Consider the following 14,310-nt stretch of genomic DNA (forward strand, 5'->3'; position numbering starts at 1 on the left):
AACTAAATGTGCATGAATAATATGATTAGAGTAGAAGAATACAAAACCAAATAGAAGCATGTGCATGGCCTTGTGCTAAATCTAGTGAACAATGCTATTCCATGTATATGATTTTTGTTTTAGGCTCTCTATATAAAAATGACAGTTTATCTTACACAAACTAATAATCCTGCAGTTTGAGGTGAATGCAGCAAACATATTAACAGACAGTAAAGACAGGTACAACCAGAACAACCTGGTTTTAACCCCTCCACCCAGCCTTGTTTTTTGCACACGTGTGTAAAGAATAAAAGACATGGTTATGTTCCGGAAATTAACCATTTCAGAGCAGCTCTCACAGACTCCCCAGGAGAACAGGTGAGATATCACAGCGAATGTGTTTTACTGTTGTCATCAGTAACATTTGAACAAAGCTCTTCGAAAACATTCAACAACGACACTGAATCAGTGACTTACAAAGATATATTTCTCTGACTTTTCATAAGTGCAACCTTGCAATAATTTATTTGTTGGGTTGCTATAGCTTTTTCAAAGGTTTAAAAGATGGCATTCTTTAAGAAGTTTCTCCAGAAAATTTGTGATGATGACAGCAGCAAGGTAAATATAGAATGAATGCATGCCCAATGATTTATGACATATTAAAGAACACCTCAACATCAGTATTTATATTAATAATTAGTCCATGGTCTGACATTCAGTGGCTGTTATATGTTATAATATGTTATGTTGTAATATGTTTCCTCACAGGGTTCTAAAGATGGTTCTGCAAACTTTGGAACAGTCAAGGCTGATCCCAATTTTAATGCCCAAAATGATGCTGAAAAATTGAAGAAAGCCATTGAGACGAAGGTAGAAGGTAAATAATTTTTTTTATTATTATTATTTTTTTTTTTATTTTTTTTATTTTTTGTGCGTGTGCTTTAGGGTTGAATCAAATTTCTGTATGGTTTTTCAGATTTTTCTATGGATTTTTCTTACCAATGTAGCCATCAGGATAAATGCAAAATTAATCACATAAAATGCTCTCATGATCCTGATACCAATGTTAGAACTATTATAGGGACGCTGTTTTGAATGTGTTTCAATAAAGGATGAAAAACAATGTTCATTTTCAGCTAGATATAATAATTTATGTGTGTTTTTTCAAGTGTTGTCATGTTTCTTAGTAAAGCTGTGGAGGACACACCCCTGCAGTACTTTCCTTGAATACACTCCTAGAAATACAGTGTGTCATAGTTGAAAAGCAGAGTCACCAATGGCCAGTAACATGAAAAAAATAAATGTTTTTCAAATTATGGAATGATTTTGTCAGTCAAATTGATTAATCGCGATTAATCACATCCAAAATAAAAGTTTGTGTTTATATAATATACTGTATGTGTATTTATTAGCTATATAAATATGCACATGCATGTGTATATCTAAGAAAATTTTGTAAATATATTTATATATTATATAAATATAAATACATGTAAATATTTTCAAAATACATACTGTATTTGTGTATTTATATATGCGTAATAAATATATATTATAAATGTAAACACAAACTTTTATTTTGGATGCGATGACTAATGATTAGTCGAACTGACAGCACTAATTTTCACAAAATATGCATTTCTCTAATTGTTTAATATGTTTTACTTAGTTTATCAACAAAGTCAGATAAAAGTGTACTGTCAAATAAAATATTACATTATTTATTAATGAAAAATCTAACATTCGAGTCAAATTGCACATTTGTTTTAAGAACATTCTAGTGGCCATATCTGAAAAATGTAATTGTTGCTATTTTAAAAACAAATGACAGGCAAAATGTTATGTTCCATGTGTCATGAATCAGCAATATATTAAATGCATATCCCCTAATATACAGTTATGTTGCAATATACGGCTTATAGTTGTACTTATTATGCACCATAAAATATGTGTACTATGTAATTGCTCATTTTAACCCACCAGAATTACTCTGTAGTTTGATCAAAAAAAAAACTGTTCACTTTCATGTTTTCCTCTCATGAAGGTGTGGATGACGCCACTATTGTAGAGGTGATAGCAAAGAGGAGCAATGCACAAAGACAACAGATCAAAGCAGCTTATCAGCAGAGTACAGGAAAAGTAAGCATATTCACATCCTGCACTGATTGTCTTTGGCCTGTTTAAATGTGTAAAGGTGGTCTGCATGTAAATGTGAGATTGGAGGGATGGAAAATGTTCAGAATTTGTCCAGAATTTTTAATTGAAATACTGTATGAACTTTGACTCAGATTTCCAGGATAGTTTTAAAGATGACAAATAGCCACAAAACAGAACTGCAAGCAAAATTAGGAACTACAGTATGACTGAACTATGATTATGCCATCAGTTCCAAAGGTCATGGCTGATGTTGCTTACATTTACAAGATTTTACCAGCAGGTGGCGCTCTTACTCTTCAGTATTATTCTGATGCATTAAAATGGAAAATCTAAATAGCTGACAGTTCAACAATTGTGTGTGTGTGTGTGTGTGTGTGTGTGTGTGTGTGTGTGTGTGTGTGTGTGTGTGTGTGTGTGTGTGTGTGTGTGTGTGTGTGTGAGCGCATGTTTGTATTAGTGTATTGTATTATGTAAATAACTTTTTTATGCTTCAGCTTTTGGCAGATGCACTGAAAAAGGCTTTGAAGTCGGACTTTGAGGAAGTGGTCCTGGCCTTGCTGATGACTCCCCCTGAATATGATGCATTTGAAATGAAAAGAGCCATGAAGGTACACTGTTTTATCTTTTTTTTTTTTTTTTTTGTACTGTGCTGTTTTTTTTTCCTCAATAATTTTGTGCATCTTTAAATAAAACATTGGATGGTTGTGAAAACTGTCACTAACCATTATAACAATATATTTATACACACACACACACACACACACACACATATTTATATATACAAATATATATTTGTGACAGTCTTCACAACCATCCAATGTTTTATTTATAGATTTCACTACTAAAATGTAATTGTTAATCAGGGTCTTGGGACAACAGAGTCTGTCTTAAGTGAAATTCTAGGGACCAGGTCAAACAAGGAGATCACAGCAATGAAAAATACTTTCAAAGAAGGTAACAACACAGATTCAAATGCATATGTACTTCATGAATGCAGATGCGTGTGTAGCTGCTAACTTCTTTTTGTTGTAAAGTCTATGGAAAAGTGCTGGAGGAACAAGTCAAAGGTGAAGTTAGTGGAGATCTTGAAACTACACTGCTTGCACTTTGCAAGGTACAGAAATTACACTGCTTAACCTTAGTCTGTTTATGTTACACCATAAGAAAACTAAATCTGTTATGTGTACTGAATATATATCTTATAACATCAGGCTACCAGGAGTGAAGACCATAAAATTGACAATGGGCTTGCAAAGAGTGATGCAAAGGTACTGTGACAGAATCATCTCCAACTCTGTAACAGCAATAACTACTGTGATTAAATGAGCTGATTCGTCTGGGTATGATTTAGACCCAGACGAATCAGCTCATTTAATGACATAAGTGACGATTATTTCAGGTAAACTGTTATGAATTTGGATTGGCATCTGGAATATCTCCATGGATTATAGTGTATGTTTCTGTAGAAGATTTAAGTCAGATCTATTTGAATTAAACAACATCAAACAATACAACATTATAGTTATGAGTGTGATATTGCTTTTATACAACATTTATACATGAAAGTTAATACTGAGTAACTTACATTTAGACAAAATATAGCTACCGGTAGTTATTTTGTTTAAAAGTGCACTACAGCCATCTGTGATTGAAACATAAAATTGCAAGTTATTGGTACTTGCATTTCTTGTTTTATGTCAGCTGTGCCTTGTATGAATGTGTACACAGTTTTTGTACCTTTGTCTTTTTTTCTGATATGTTTTGCTTCTATTTAAATGTTTTGTTGTGATTCATTTTGGAACTGGTTGGTTTAGGGCTTTGGACTCTTTCTTGTGCCTATTGAGGAAAAGAATGTATATATTATAATATATATACAATATATACACTTTAAAAAGGGTGATTACTGGTGTATTTACATCAACAGACACCTGAAGCATCTTTGGATAAAACATGGAGACAACAGTTTTAGTAGTGCTTACAATTCTGAATTGCTATAGTAAACTAAAATACATTTTATTGTCATTGAAGGTACTTTAACCTTTATTAAGCAATGCAAGTTAATGGAAGTAAAGTGAAGTGAAGCGAAGTGAAGTGGAGTGACTGGGTGGTTGTTGAAATGTGGATGTGATCTGGATAGTGAGGATTATCTGGTTTAACAAGTGCTCAATTCATAGTTTTTAGCTAACTTAACTACCGTTCCCATTGTTGAATCCGGCAGTACATTGATATTGTGTTTAACTGATAGACTTGTTAAGATGATAAAAGAGTTCTCTCTTTAAAAGGTTAAGCTGATGTCTGAGTGGAAGGTTAGATATCTTTCCTGGTCTGCACAGTGGCGCCCCCAGAAAATTTTAATAGGGGTGGCCAGATGAGGCCACAGTAAATCTTGAGGTGGCACATAAAAAAAAAAAAAGAAGAAAAGAATAATAATAAGGGTTTTGTAATATTGAAATAAAACAATATCTGTGATTTCTGGTATTTTTTTACCTTTTTTTTTTAAGCTTTTTTTTTCTAAAAGTGTGCACCATCTTTTAGGTCAAATACTTGCATTTGGGCTGTTACCAATCAAATGCAATCAGTATCAACAAAATTTATATTTGCAATGCAGAGAAAACAGAAGCTGCATCTGAAGTGCCATTTAGATGTTTTTACACACTGTTTAATACATCTCTGTGGGACATGGAATACTTTAACCTGCAGTTACAGATGAATACATTGTGTTTTGATATTTTAAATGTAAAACATTGAAAACTGATGTTTGAAATTATTTAAAAAATGATAAGGTACCTTAAATGTGAAATTAAAACCGCCAGTATGTGGCAGCAAGTCACTGTTACAATAGATTGCAGTCGAACCGAATCATTTAAACGGTTGATTCATTCAGGAACGAAACACTATCATGTTGCTCAAAACAGTGGCTGTGTTTGGAATGATTTTTGAGTGAGGGAATATGTTGTCTAAAAGGTAAGTCTCTTGATATTAACTTCTTGTTTTTATTGAACTGTTGTATAAAATCAATATCACATTTGTAATTATGCTGACTTTTGGAGAAAAACGTCACTCTTTGTGTGATAGTAACTATATGAAATTATATAGATCTATAAATGTTCTATCCCATATATTGACACATTTGATAATTCTAAATTTCCAGTGAAAGAACGCACTATAAATGATTATGAGCACTAGTCTAGAACATCACATGTACATGCACACTCTGTGTTTTGATTGGACGGGGGAGGGGGAGGGTTGAAGGGCAGCTACTCTGGTGGCACCAATCTGCAATCTTTTTTCAAAGCTTGCAAACCTTTTTTCACTTCTTAAACTATTGTGAATTTACATTCTGCATTTAAATTAATAGTACCCACTGCAAATCATCCTAGGGGTGACCACAGGGGTGGCCAGAGTTTATACAATGGTGGCCGTGGCCACCCCTGGCCACCCCTTGGAGGCGCCCCTGGGTCTGCAGACCGGGACTATATTTAGCAGTGATAGGGGAAGCTTGTGTGGCTTTATATTTGGCCCAGTGAGGTTTTGCATATTGAAAAGAAGAGGGGGCCAAGCACTTAACCCTGAGGTACCCCAGTATTTAGCTAATTAAAATCTTGATGGATTTGCCTTTTGAGGTAAAACTCAAGACAGCAAGTTTCAGTTATTATAATGTCCTGTTCAGAGAAGATGGACAGGAGTATCTGGGACCGGCTGCACCAGTTAGATGTAAAATAAAGTTGAATGTAAGCCCTATGCTGGGTTTAGCTACATCCAGCTTAGCTACGTCAAGATTTCTGATAAATATTTTATTTTCACCTGTTGCACCAACTAAATCTATGGCCAGAAGTAATTACACCCAGCATAGGCATAGGAGATGCTATTCTTGCTGCAATGGCTTCAATTACTAATAAAAATGAACTGAATTGCTCAAGATATTGTAACAAGTGAAGCTATTGCGTAAACATTTCCTAAGACTGTGTTTTTATATCAAGTTTCGAAAATTTAGAAATATTATTTCCAAGCATTTCTACTGTCAGTCCAAGCAAGAGAATGCATGGTACGGTTTCTTCTAATAATCCCAAATCACCTGTTATATTTTACTACATAATTACAGAAATATAGTTTGGGTAGGTCATTTAGCACTGTCGGCGGTGTGGTAGCCCACACAAATCTTGATGAATGCTACAGTTTGCTGCATCTGCAGTAATAATTCATTCACATACATCAATCCTAAAAACGAATCATATCCTATCAAATCATGACTTTTCACTTTACACCTACCTTTTACTATAGGTGTAAGATTTATTCTCAAACATAGCATAAGGGCCTAGATGATGCAAAATGTTAAAAGTGCATTTTGCGTCCAGCCAAGTCTTACAAATGGGTGTTTGTCCAGCTGGTGCCTTATCATGCCTTTCTTTGTGAGAGGAGGACAACAACAAGTCTCGCTCTTTGGTGAAATTGCTCAGTTTAAGTAAAGTATGTTGTGTGTGGTGCCTTGTTGGTCTTCTCACCAGTGTTCGGTGGACTCACTCACTGTCTCTGCTTTGTTCAGGCTCTGTTTGAGGCAGGAGAGAAGCAGATCGGTACTGTTTGCTCTGTCATAATTAATGTCCTCACATCAAGGAGTGAAGCTCAGTTGTGTAAAAGTAAGTGGAATATTTATGACAGAATACTAATGTTACATATATGATAATTTTTCAGAGAGAGTTGACTTTACGTTTTTAGGCTTTAAAATGTTTTTGCAGTTTTCCAGTATTATGGCAAATACAGCAAGGAGGGTTTGGCCAAAGCATTGGAGAGTGAGCTTCATGGAAACCTTGAAGACTGTCTGATGACCCTGGGTAAGGAAACAAGCCTTCATTTTAGTCTGTGTGTATGTATGTGGGTGTGTGTGAGAGATTCTTGACAAGTCAAAATCCTTTAGCAATCAAAAGACTATTCGAAACAAAGCTTTTAGGAAGCTTGTTTTTCCAGCTCTGCATGTCTAGAGTGGGTCCAGTCAGCATTGTCACACAAACCTTTATCACACAAGATAGGAACAAAGATACAATAGTAACTAAATCAAGCAGTATGAAGTCGCACCTTCCGTTTGTGTGCACAAAACGGATTTTCACCAACATACAAACCTCAAAACACTCTTGTTTTTCATGTTTAGTGAAGGCTGCTTGGAACAAACCTGCCTTCTTTGCAGAAAAACTCCACCTGGCCATGAAGGTAAAGTTGCAAAGGAATTAATAGAATGTATTTCAGTATGCCCATGTAGTTGTGCACAGTTAGTGCTGCATATGTTTTTGATATTTTCAGCCTTCATTCATTTAAAAATTTTAAATGAATTTAACTGTAATGTGGACTTCTAGGGCTTAGGAACCAACACTGACACACTGACTAGAATCATTGTGAGTCGTTCAGAAATTGACCTGCTGAAAATCATTCAAGAATATAAGAGGATGTATGGCAAAACCCTTCAGGAGGCTATTATGGTGAGTTTTCATAATTTGAAAAGCTCTAACTAACTAGCTTGAATCTAACATGAAATAAAACAATGAGCCCATTTACAGTACTTCACATCCATTATAGAATGAAATTGTCACTAGTCACTTCCCAATGAATTCATTCAGGCTTGCCCCTACATAAATCCTTTTTTGGTTTTACAGAAGGAAACAAGTGGAGAATATGAGAAGATTCTGCTGGCTCTCTGTGGCACTCAATAATCATCTCTTACATGTCCATGAAAAACATCTGCAAATTCATTACATGACCAACCCATGCCAGCACAACTTAATCCCACATAGTTGTTTTGTGAAAACAGTTTCATTTAAATATAAAAAAATGTCAGTTATTGTGCACACTTTAAGTGTTATTGTCAGTATAATATTCCTAGCTACAACTTCAACTACTATTTTCATAGTAGAAATTTAAGTATTTATTACAGTTATAACAACTGTATCTTATTATTATTATTGTAACAAATCACTTTGTAATCCTGCCAATATTTTACATTGTGATGAGCATATCAATTAGCATGTGATATAGTATGTAAGAAACTGTGACCTTATCTGTCTACCTTAGACAAATTCCACAACCAATAAACTTCAGTTTAAAGCATCTGCATCCTCTGCATTATCTATTAAAAAAATTTCATTTCATATGAAAGTTTCAATTTAAGTTTTATTTTGTGTTAGATTTAGACTACAACTTGGGGTGAGTTCAGCAAACACATTAAATGCAAGAAGCTTTATCACAAGCTTTACAGACAGGTACAACCAGAACAACCCGGTCTAACATCTTCCCCCAGCCCAATTTTTTTTTTTTTGGTGGGTGTGTATAAGGAATATAAAGACAGGTTCTGTTCCTGAAATTACTCACTTCAGATCTGCTCTTACGAACTTTACAGAGGCTCAGGTGAGTTATGTTTGTAAATGCATTTAACTGCAAGTCTGTAGCTTACCCTAATTAATAAAGCCAACAAGTATTCATGATGCTATATTCATAATGAAGTAATTGATGATTTTAATAGAATTAATATGTCAATCTACAGTAGATTAATCCGGACAATGTTTGCAATGACTTCTTCATTTGCTTAATTCTTTATAGTGTCTTCAAAGCTCGCAAGATGGCTTTTTTCAAGAAATTCTTAGAGCAACAAAATGACGACAAGGTAAGTAAATGCCTGAACTTCATTGCAGTTGTTCAAAACGATGAACATTAGGTGGGTCTCCTGTATGCAATGACTAACACAAGCACACCTCAGAAGAAACCTACCATTACTGATATGTACTTATATGTTGCTATATATTTCATTTCAGGGTTTTAAACCTGCTCCTTTTGAGACGGGATATTTTGGAACAGTCAAGGCTGGTACTAATTTTAATGCCCAGAATGATGCTGAAAAATTAAAGAAAGCCATTGAGACCAAAGGTAAAATGCAAAGTTAAACATGTTTAATATCCTCTGTTGAAACGCAAGTAGAAGTTTTGCAAATACTGTACATTTTTTTGTGTTGTTGCATGTTTGGAAGACACACCTCACCAATTATGTCATAGCAGGAAGACTGCTTTTATACTTTTACCCATTATATAGCTCCGTTGGGACTTGTATTATAATGCTTCTGTACTGACCTAATTTTCCAGTGATTCATTACAAGGAATCAAGTGCACTCATGTGCAATTACCCATTAATACCAAGATCCAGCAGTACTTCTCTGTAAATTGCTGCTCATGTGAAAACAGCTGCTCAGATGCCCTGTTTTTCTCTCATGAAGGTGTGGATGAAGCCACTATTGTAGAGGTGATAGCAAAGAGGAGCAATGCACAAAGACAACAGATCAAAGCAGCTTATCAGCAGAGTACAGGAAAAGTAAGCATATTCACATCCTTTAACATCTCTTTAAGTATTCAGTGTTCGTTTGAATTCTGTTACTTATTTGTCTGTTACTTATTGAAGCTTTCCATTCCACCTTAAATAACAATCAACAATCGTTAAATACTGTATGATACTGAGGCTTCATATGTAGTCTGTTTTGATTTTAGATGCTTTATAAATAATGGAAGATCAACAATTGAACATTTTACACTTTTATCAATACTTTTGTTAATGGACAGTATTACAGTATGGGACAATACAGATGAATGAGTAAAAGTAATATATAGTGCCATCTGCAAATTTCGGTTCAGGCTTTCTTGGTCATTGAAATGGTTGTCTAAAATGACAATGTTTGTCTTAAATTACATTGTCTTGTGTAAAAGACAATAGTGAGTTGATACACAGTCCAAGGTTTTAATGCTATCTATTTTTTTTTTAATTAACCCAATGAATGTGACATATGAAGCAACATACTGTAGATGAGTGAGCCAAATCATTTACAGTATCTGTATAGGTCCAAGTCAATTCTAAGTCTAAGAAACACAGATGACATTTTTTGTTTGTTTGTTTTTAACAGCATAGGCTGTTTATAACATTATTTAGTTTTATCTTGTTTTATCTTGTAATCCTCAGGCTCTGGCAGCTGACTTGAAAAAAGCTCTGAAGTCAGATTTTGAGGAAGTTGTCCTGGCCTTGCTGATGACTCCTCCCGAGTATGATGCTTTTGAAATGAAAAGAGCCATGAAGGTACAACTTGTAACTGTACTTATTGTAATATATATATATGTGTGTGTGTGTGTGTGTGTGTGTGTGTGTGTGTGTGTGTGTGTGTGTGTGTGTGTGTGTGTTTGTGTGTGTGTGCACGTGTGTGTGTGTGTGTGTGCTTCCTAAATACTAAATACTTAAATCTACTTACTAATACTATAATGTCAATGATAATCAGGGTCTTGGGACAAGTGAGGCCGTCCTAAATGAAATTCTGGGGACCAGGTCAAACAAGGAGATTACAGCATTGAAGACTTCTTATAAAGAAGGTAACAAGAAAGATTTAAAAGCATACTGTACAAGTTCTTCCTAAAAGCAGAGGTAGCTGCTAACCTCTTTTTTTTAACAGTCTACGGAGAGCTGTTGGAGGAAAATATTAAAAGTGAAGTTAAAGGAGATCTCGAGACTACCTTGCTTGCCCTTTGCAAGGTACAAAAATAACAGTTCAGTGGCAGTTTTGTTAGAGAACAAGAAAATAATCTTTTGTTTATTGCATAGATGATGACATATTACTAATCAATATATAATAACTTCAGGCAACCAGGAGTGAAGACAGCAACATTGACGAAGGATTGGCTAAGAGTGAAGCAAAGGTAAAAACTGAATGAAATGAAAAAAAATGATGGATAACACTTTAGAATAATGATCTCTAGTTAACAAGTATCCATGCAGAATAATATTCATAATTTTGTTTCCACGAAGAACCCATTTGAGGTGAAAGATTATGAAAAATACATTTTATGACCATGTTATGAATTTTAAAATTACTTTTTTAGACATGCTACTGCAATTAGTTACATTAGTTAAATCACTGTGATAAGTAATAAATTGGTTTTTCTTTATTAATTGGTCATAGTCTGCAAGTAGTTCTCAATGAGGATATTTTATTTAGTAATTATCAAATACCTAATAAGGACAAAAGTTCCTTATTTGTTAATACTTACTGGTTAGTTAATCTTGCTTCCATATTAGTTAATAGTATAGGATTCTCTGTTCATGTTGCACTACCTATTACTTCCTGCATACTTGTTAACAATGGACCATTATTCTAAAGTGTTATCCAATGTAGGCACTGAATGTCTCTGACTTTGCTATGTTGTTGTTTCAGGCTCTTTTTGAAGCAGGGGAGAATCGGATTGGCACTGTTTGCTCTGTTTTGATTGACATCCTCACAAACAGGAGTGAAGCTCAGTTGTGCAAAAGTAAGTGGATAACTCTGATTCCTCTTCGGAGATATTCTCTTTTTATGTTATGCCATTTTGGTGTAGTTCAGCTTGTTTTTATTTTATTTTATTTTCCCTTCAGTTTTACAATGTTATGCCCAACTGAGCAAAGACGGTTTGGCTAAAGATCTTGAGGGTGAGCTGCATGGAAGCTTTGAAGACTGCCTGATGACCCTGGGTAAATAAATAAGACTTCGCTTTAGTCTGTGTGTATCTGTGTGGGTGTGTGAAAGAGAAATAGTCGTTTTAAAACTTGTTGAAAAAGACTGGCCTGTTTTTCCAGCTGTGCGTGTTGAGAATGGTTTCGTTGAGGGTGGTTTCATTCTCACACATGAAAATTAAGGTTGGGTACAAATGTCCAAGATTAACAAAAAACATGTATGTAAAAAAATATTGAACATTGTTCAAATTCATTTATAATTATAATTATAATTAATGCCAATAATAATAATAAGAATTATTAGAATGAAAGGTTTGAATTAGTTAGTTTGTTTCTGTCTGAATTAACAATTTTCTTACTGTCATTTTCATGTTTTAGTGAAGGGTGCTTGGAACAAACCTGCCTACTTTGCAGAAAGGCTTCACCTGGCAATGAAGGTAAAGTTGCAGAGAAATTCATGAAATGTATTCCATTTGATCAATTTTTTTTTCAGAGAATTTTTTTTTGTTTGGTCCAGTGATCAAAGAGGATAGAACCCAGTATCTGGAGACTTTAAAATGACTCTTCTTTCTTCTTCTTGTTGCCTAAAGGATATCAATCAGGGTGTCAACACCTTGATGAAAAAGATTTTGTTAAAATGTATATATTGCTATTTTAAGTGAATTTACACTTTCACAAATAACTGCAGAATTTGACATCTCAACTAATGCCATTATAACTGCATAACAAAGACTGAGAAGTTTAACATTTTCTTTGGAACAAGTGCTAACTTATCCTGCTATTAACAAATGGACAAACCAACAAAAATAGCTGCCAACAGAATTCAGTCACACCATCAAATCAATTTAACTCTAATATGGTCTTGCTTCATAGGGGTTAGGAACCAACACTGACACACTGACTAGAATCATTGTGAGTCGTTCAGAAATTGACCTGCTGAAAATCATGCAAGAATACAAGAGGATGTATGGCAAAACCCTTCAGGAAGACATTCTGGTGAGAATGTGTAACTCATAATGGGTGATCTGAGAAGACTTTGTATTTAATTTCTTAGATCACTAGCATTTAAAACCTCATTGAAAAGTGGTTTCTTTATTTTTACAGAAAGAAACAAAGGGGGATTATGAAAAGATCATGCTGACCATCTGCGGAGCTCCATAGATAACAATCAATATCTTCATTCAACTGGATCATGATAAACACATTTGTTCATTAAATGGGTGTATTCATGACCCGTGTAAAGCCTAATCTCCTCAGGGTGTGGCTTCTTTGTAGTGTTTCAATAAAACTCTTTGTGCAACTCATTGTGTAATGTATTTTTCTTTGACCAGAGCAATCAGGATACCTTAATTATTTGAGAAAAAACTTCTACATCTACTGTACACATCTATATTTGTGCAAACAAGATTAATGATATACTATCACTGAAAACATACAGTTGTCATAAGGAGGTATTTATTCCTGATCTGACAACAAATTTTGGTGTAACCCAATGCATTGAGTTTTATTCTTGATATTGATTAATTTCTTGAGTTAACTTGAATAAAACTAATTAATTTAGAAACACAGTTTTAGATTACCTGAAGGCAACTATATTCATGCACAATATTTACATACTGTAGAAGGCATCAATAATTGAATATATGCAAAACCAAGTATCATTAAAAAAACAACAACAAATAAATAACAAATAGGAAAAAAGAAGTGTTTGCTGTCCAAGCACACAAAGTGCACCTGTAGAACGTGATAGGACTGTAATTGGAGAAGATGTGCCACAGGCAGCAGATGCAGTGGAGCCATCACAGAGGAGAAGCACTCACACAGTCAAATAGGTATTTTAGGATTTTTTTAATAAAACTATTCAATGAGGAGTGTCATCAGACTAATATTTCTGCATGAAACAAAGAGCATAACCATCTGAAGATGTCTCCTACAGAACTTTTTCCATATGCATTTTTACCTTGGATTGGACTCCAATGTGTCCAGACAAAAATCTACCATTTCTGAGGAACATTGTTTGGTTGAAGAATAATGTTTTTATTGATATCATTACACTTTGTTTGCTCTGTGTAATTTTGCAAAACCTTATTATGTATGGAATAACTCCGCTTTGCATCTTGCCTAACAACACTCTTTAGCTGTTATAAATTAATTTAGTTCAGTTTCTTGGGGCTTATTGCTTTATTATGAATCTCAAAGGCTTATACAAAAATAAATACAGTAGTATGCTTTTGTGTCTTTATGTTTTCTGTATGATCCTAGAATTATAATTGGTATTTTTGTCATTTTCATCATGATAGAGTGATGTTCACAGTTGATAATGCCATGGTTGGAAAAGCATATCCATATTGAATTTTATTCAAGTCATGCTTGATTTACTGTTTTTGAAAGTAAAATATGATATTTTAACAAGTCCAGTTACTCCCATGATAAAACTTCATGGACAAACTCAATTTCTTATGAACACATTCTGTGCAAACAAAATCTAGTCCTTGTTCCTAGAATTTGTTTCCTTTCAAATTAGTCTTTCATTCTTACAGAGCCCATGTCTGGACTGGTTCTTGTTTAATAAATGTCTTTAACCTGCAAGACAAGCTACTACTGTAGTAGTTTAAAGTCTTTGGTTCTTTTAATTGTCATGATTTTGGGTCACATTTAACAAAAACCTGCCAA

General features: G+C 34.2%; 2 protein-coding genes across 2 annotated transcripts; both read left to right on the forward strand.

The window, feature by feature from the left end:
* The first annotated feature begins 277 nt into the window (after positions 1-277).
* Positions 278-8,232, forward strand: LOC132134257 (annexin A1-like). The gene is made up of 13 exons (XM_059547054.1): positions 278-357; positions 524-597; positions 748-856; positions 2,024-2,118; positions 2,631-2,744; positions 3,000-3,090; positions 3,171-3,250; positions 3,348-3,404; positions 6,680-6,773; positions 6,873-6,968; positions 7,283-7,341; positions 7,485-7,607; positions 7,782-8,232. The coding sequence occupies exons 2-13, from the start codon at positions 544-546 to the stop codon at positions 7,836-7,838; spliced, it is 1,029 nt and encodes a 342-aa protein (XP_059403037.1). The 5' UTR covers positions 278-357; positions 524-543; the 3' UTR covers positions 7,839-8,232.
* Positions 8,233-8,447: 215 nt separating this feature from the next.
* On the forward strand, positions 8,448-12,937 carry LOC132133521 (annexin A1-like). The gene is made up of 13 exons (XM_059546380.1): positions 8,448-8,529; positions 8,722-8,785; positions 8,934-9,045; positions 9,389-9,483; positions 10,123-10,236; positions 10,433-10,523; positions 10,604-10,683; positions 10,791-10,847; positions 11,363-11,456; positions 11,560-11,655; positions 12,016-12,074; positions 12,511-12,633; positions 12,742-12,937. The coding sequence occupies exons 2-13, from the start codon at positions 8,741-8,743 to the stop codon at positions 12,796-12,798; spliced, it is 1,023 nt and encodes a 340-aa protein (XP_059402363.1). The 5' UTR covers positions 8,448-8,529; positions 8,722-8,740; the 3' UTR covers positions 12,799-12,937.
* The last annotated feature ends 1,373 nt before the right edge of the window (positions 12,938-14,310 follow it).

This window comes from Carassius carassius, chromosome 4 (assembly GCF_963082965.1).
Source record: "Carassius carassius chromosome 4, fCarCar2.1, whole genome shotgun sequence".
Classification (NCBI taxonomy): domain Eukaryota; kingdom Metazoa; phylum Chordata; class Actinopteri; order Cypriniformes; family Cyprinidae; genus Carassius; species Carassius carassius.

Coding starts and splice junctions, on each gene's coding strand:
- LOC132134257 (XM_059547054.1), top strand. CDS start 544: ATGGCATTCTTTAAGAAGTTTCTCCAGAAAATTTGTGATGATGACAGC. Junction 598..747: donor GTGATGATGACAGCAGCAAG/GTAAATATAGAA, acceptor GTTTCCTCACAG/GGTTCTAAAGATGGTTCTGC. Junction 3,091..3,170: donor GAAAAATACTTTCAAAGAAG/GTAACAACACAG, acceptor TTTGTTGTAAAG/TCTATGGAAAAGTGCTGGAG.
- LOC132133521 (XM_059546380.1), top strand. CDS start 8,741: ATGGCTTTTTTCAAGAAATTCTTAGAGCAACAAAATGACGACAAG. Junction 10,684..10,790: donor CCTTGCTTGCCCTTTGCAAG/GTACAAAAATAA, acceptor TAATAACTTCAG/GCAACCAGGAGTGAAGACAG. Junction 11,457..11,559: donor TGAAGCTCAGTTGTGCAAAA/GTAAGTGGATAA, acceptor TTTTCCCTTCAG/TTTTACAATGTTATGCCCAA.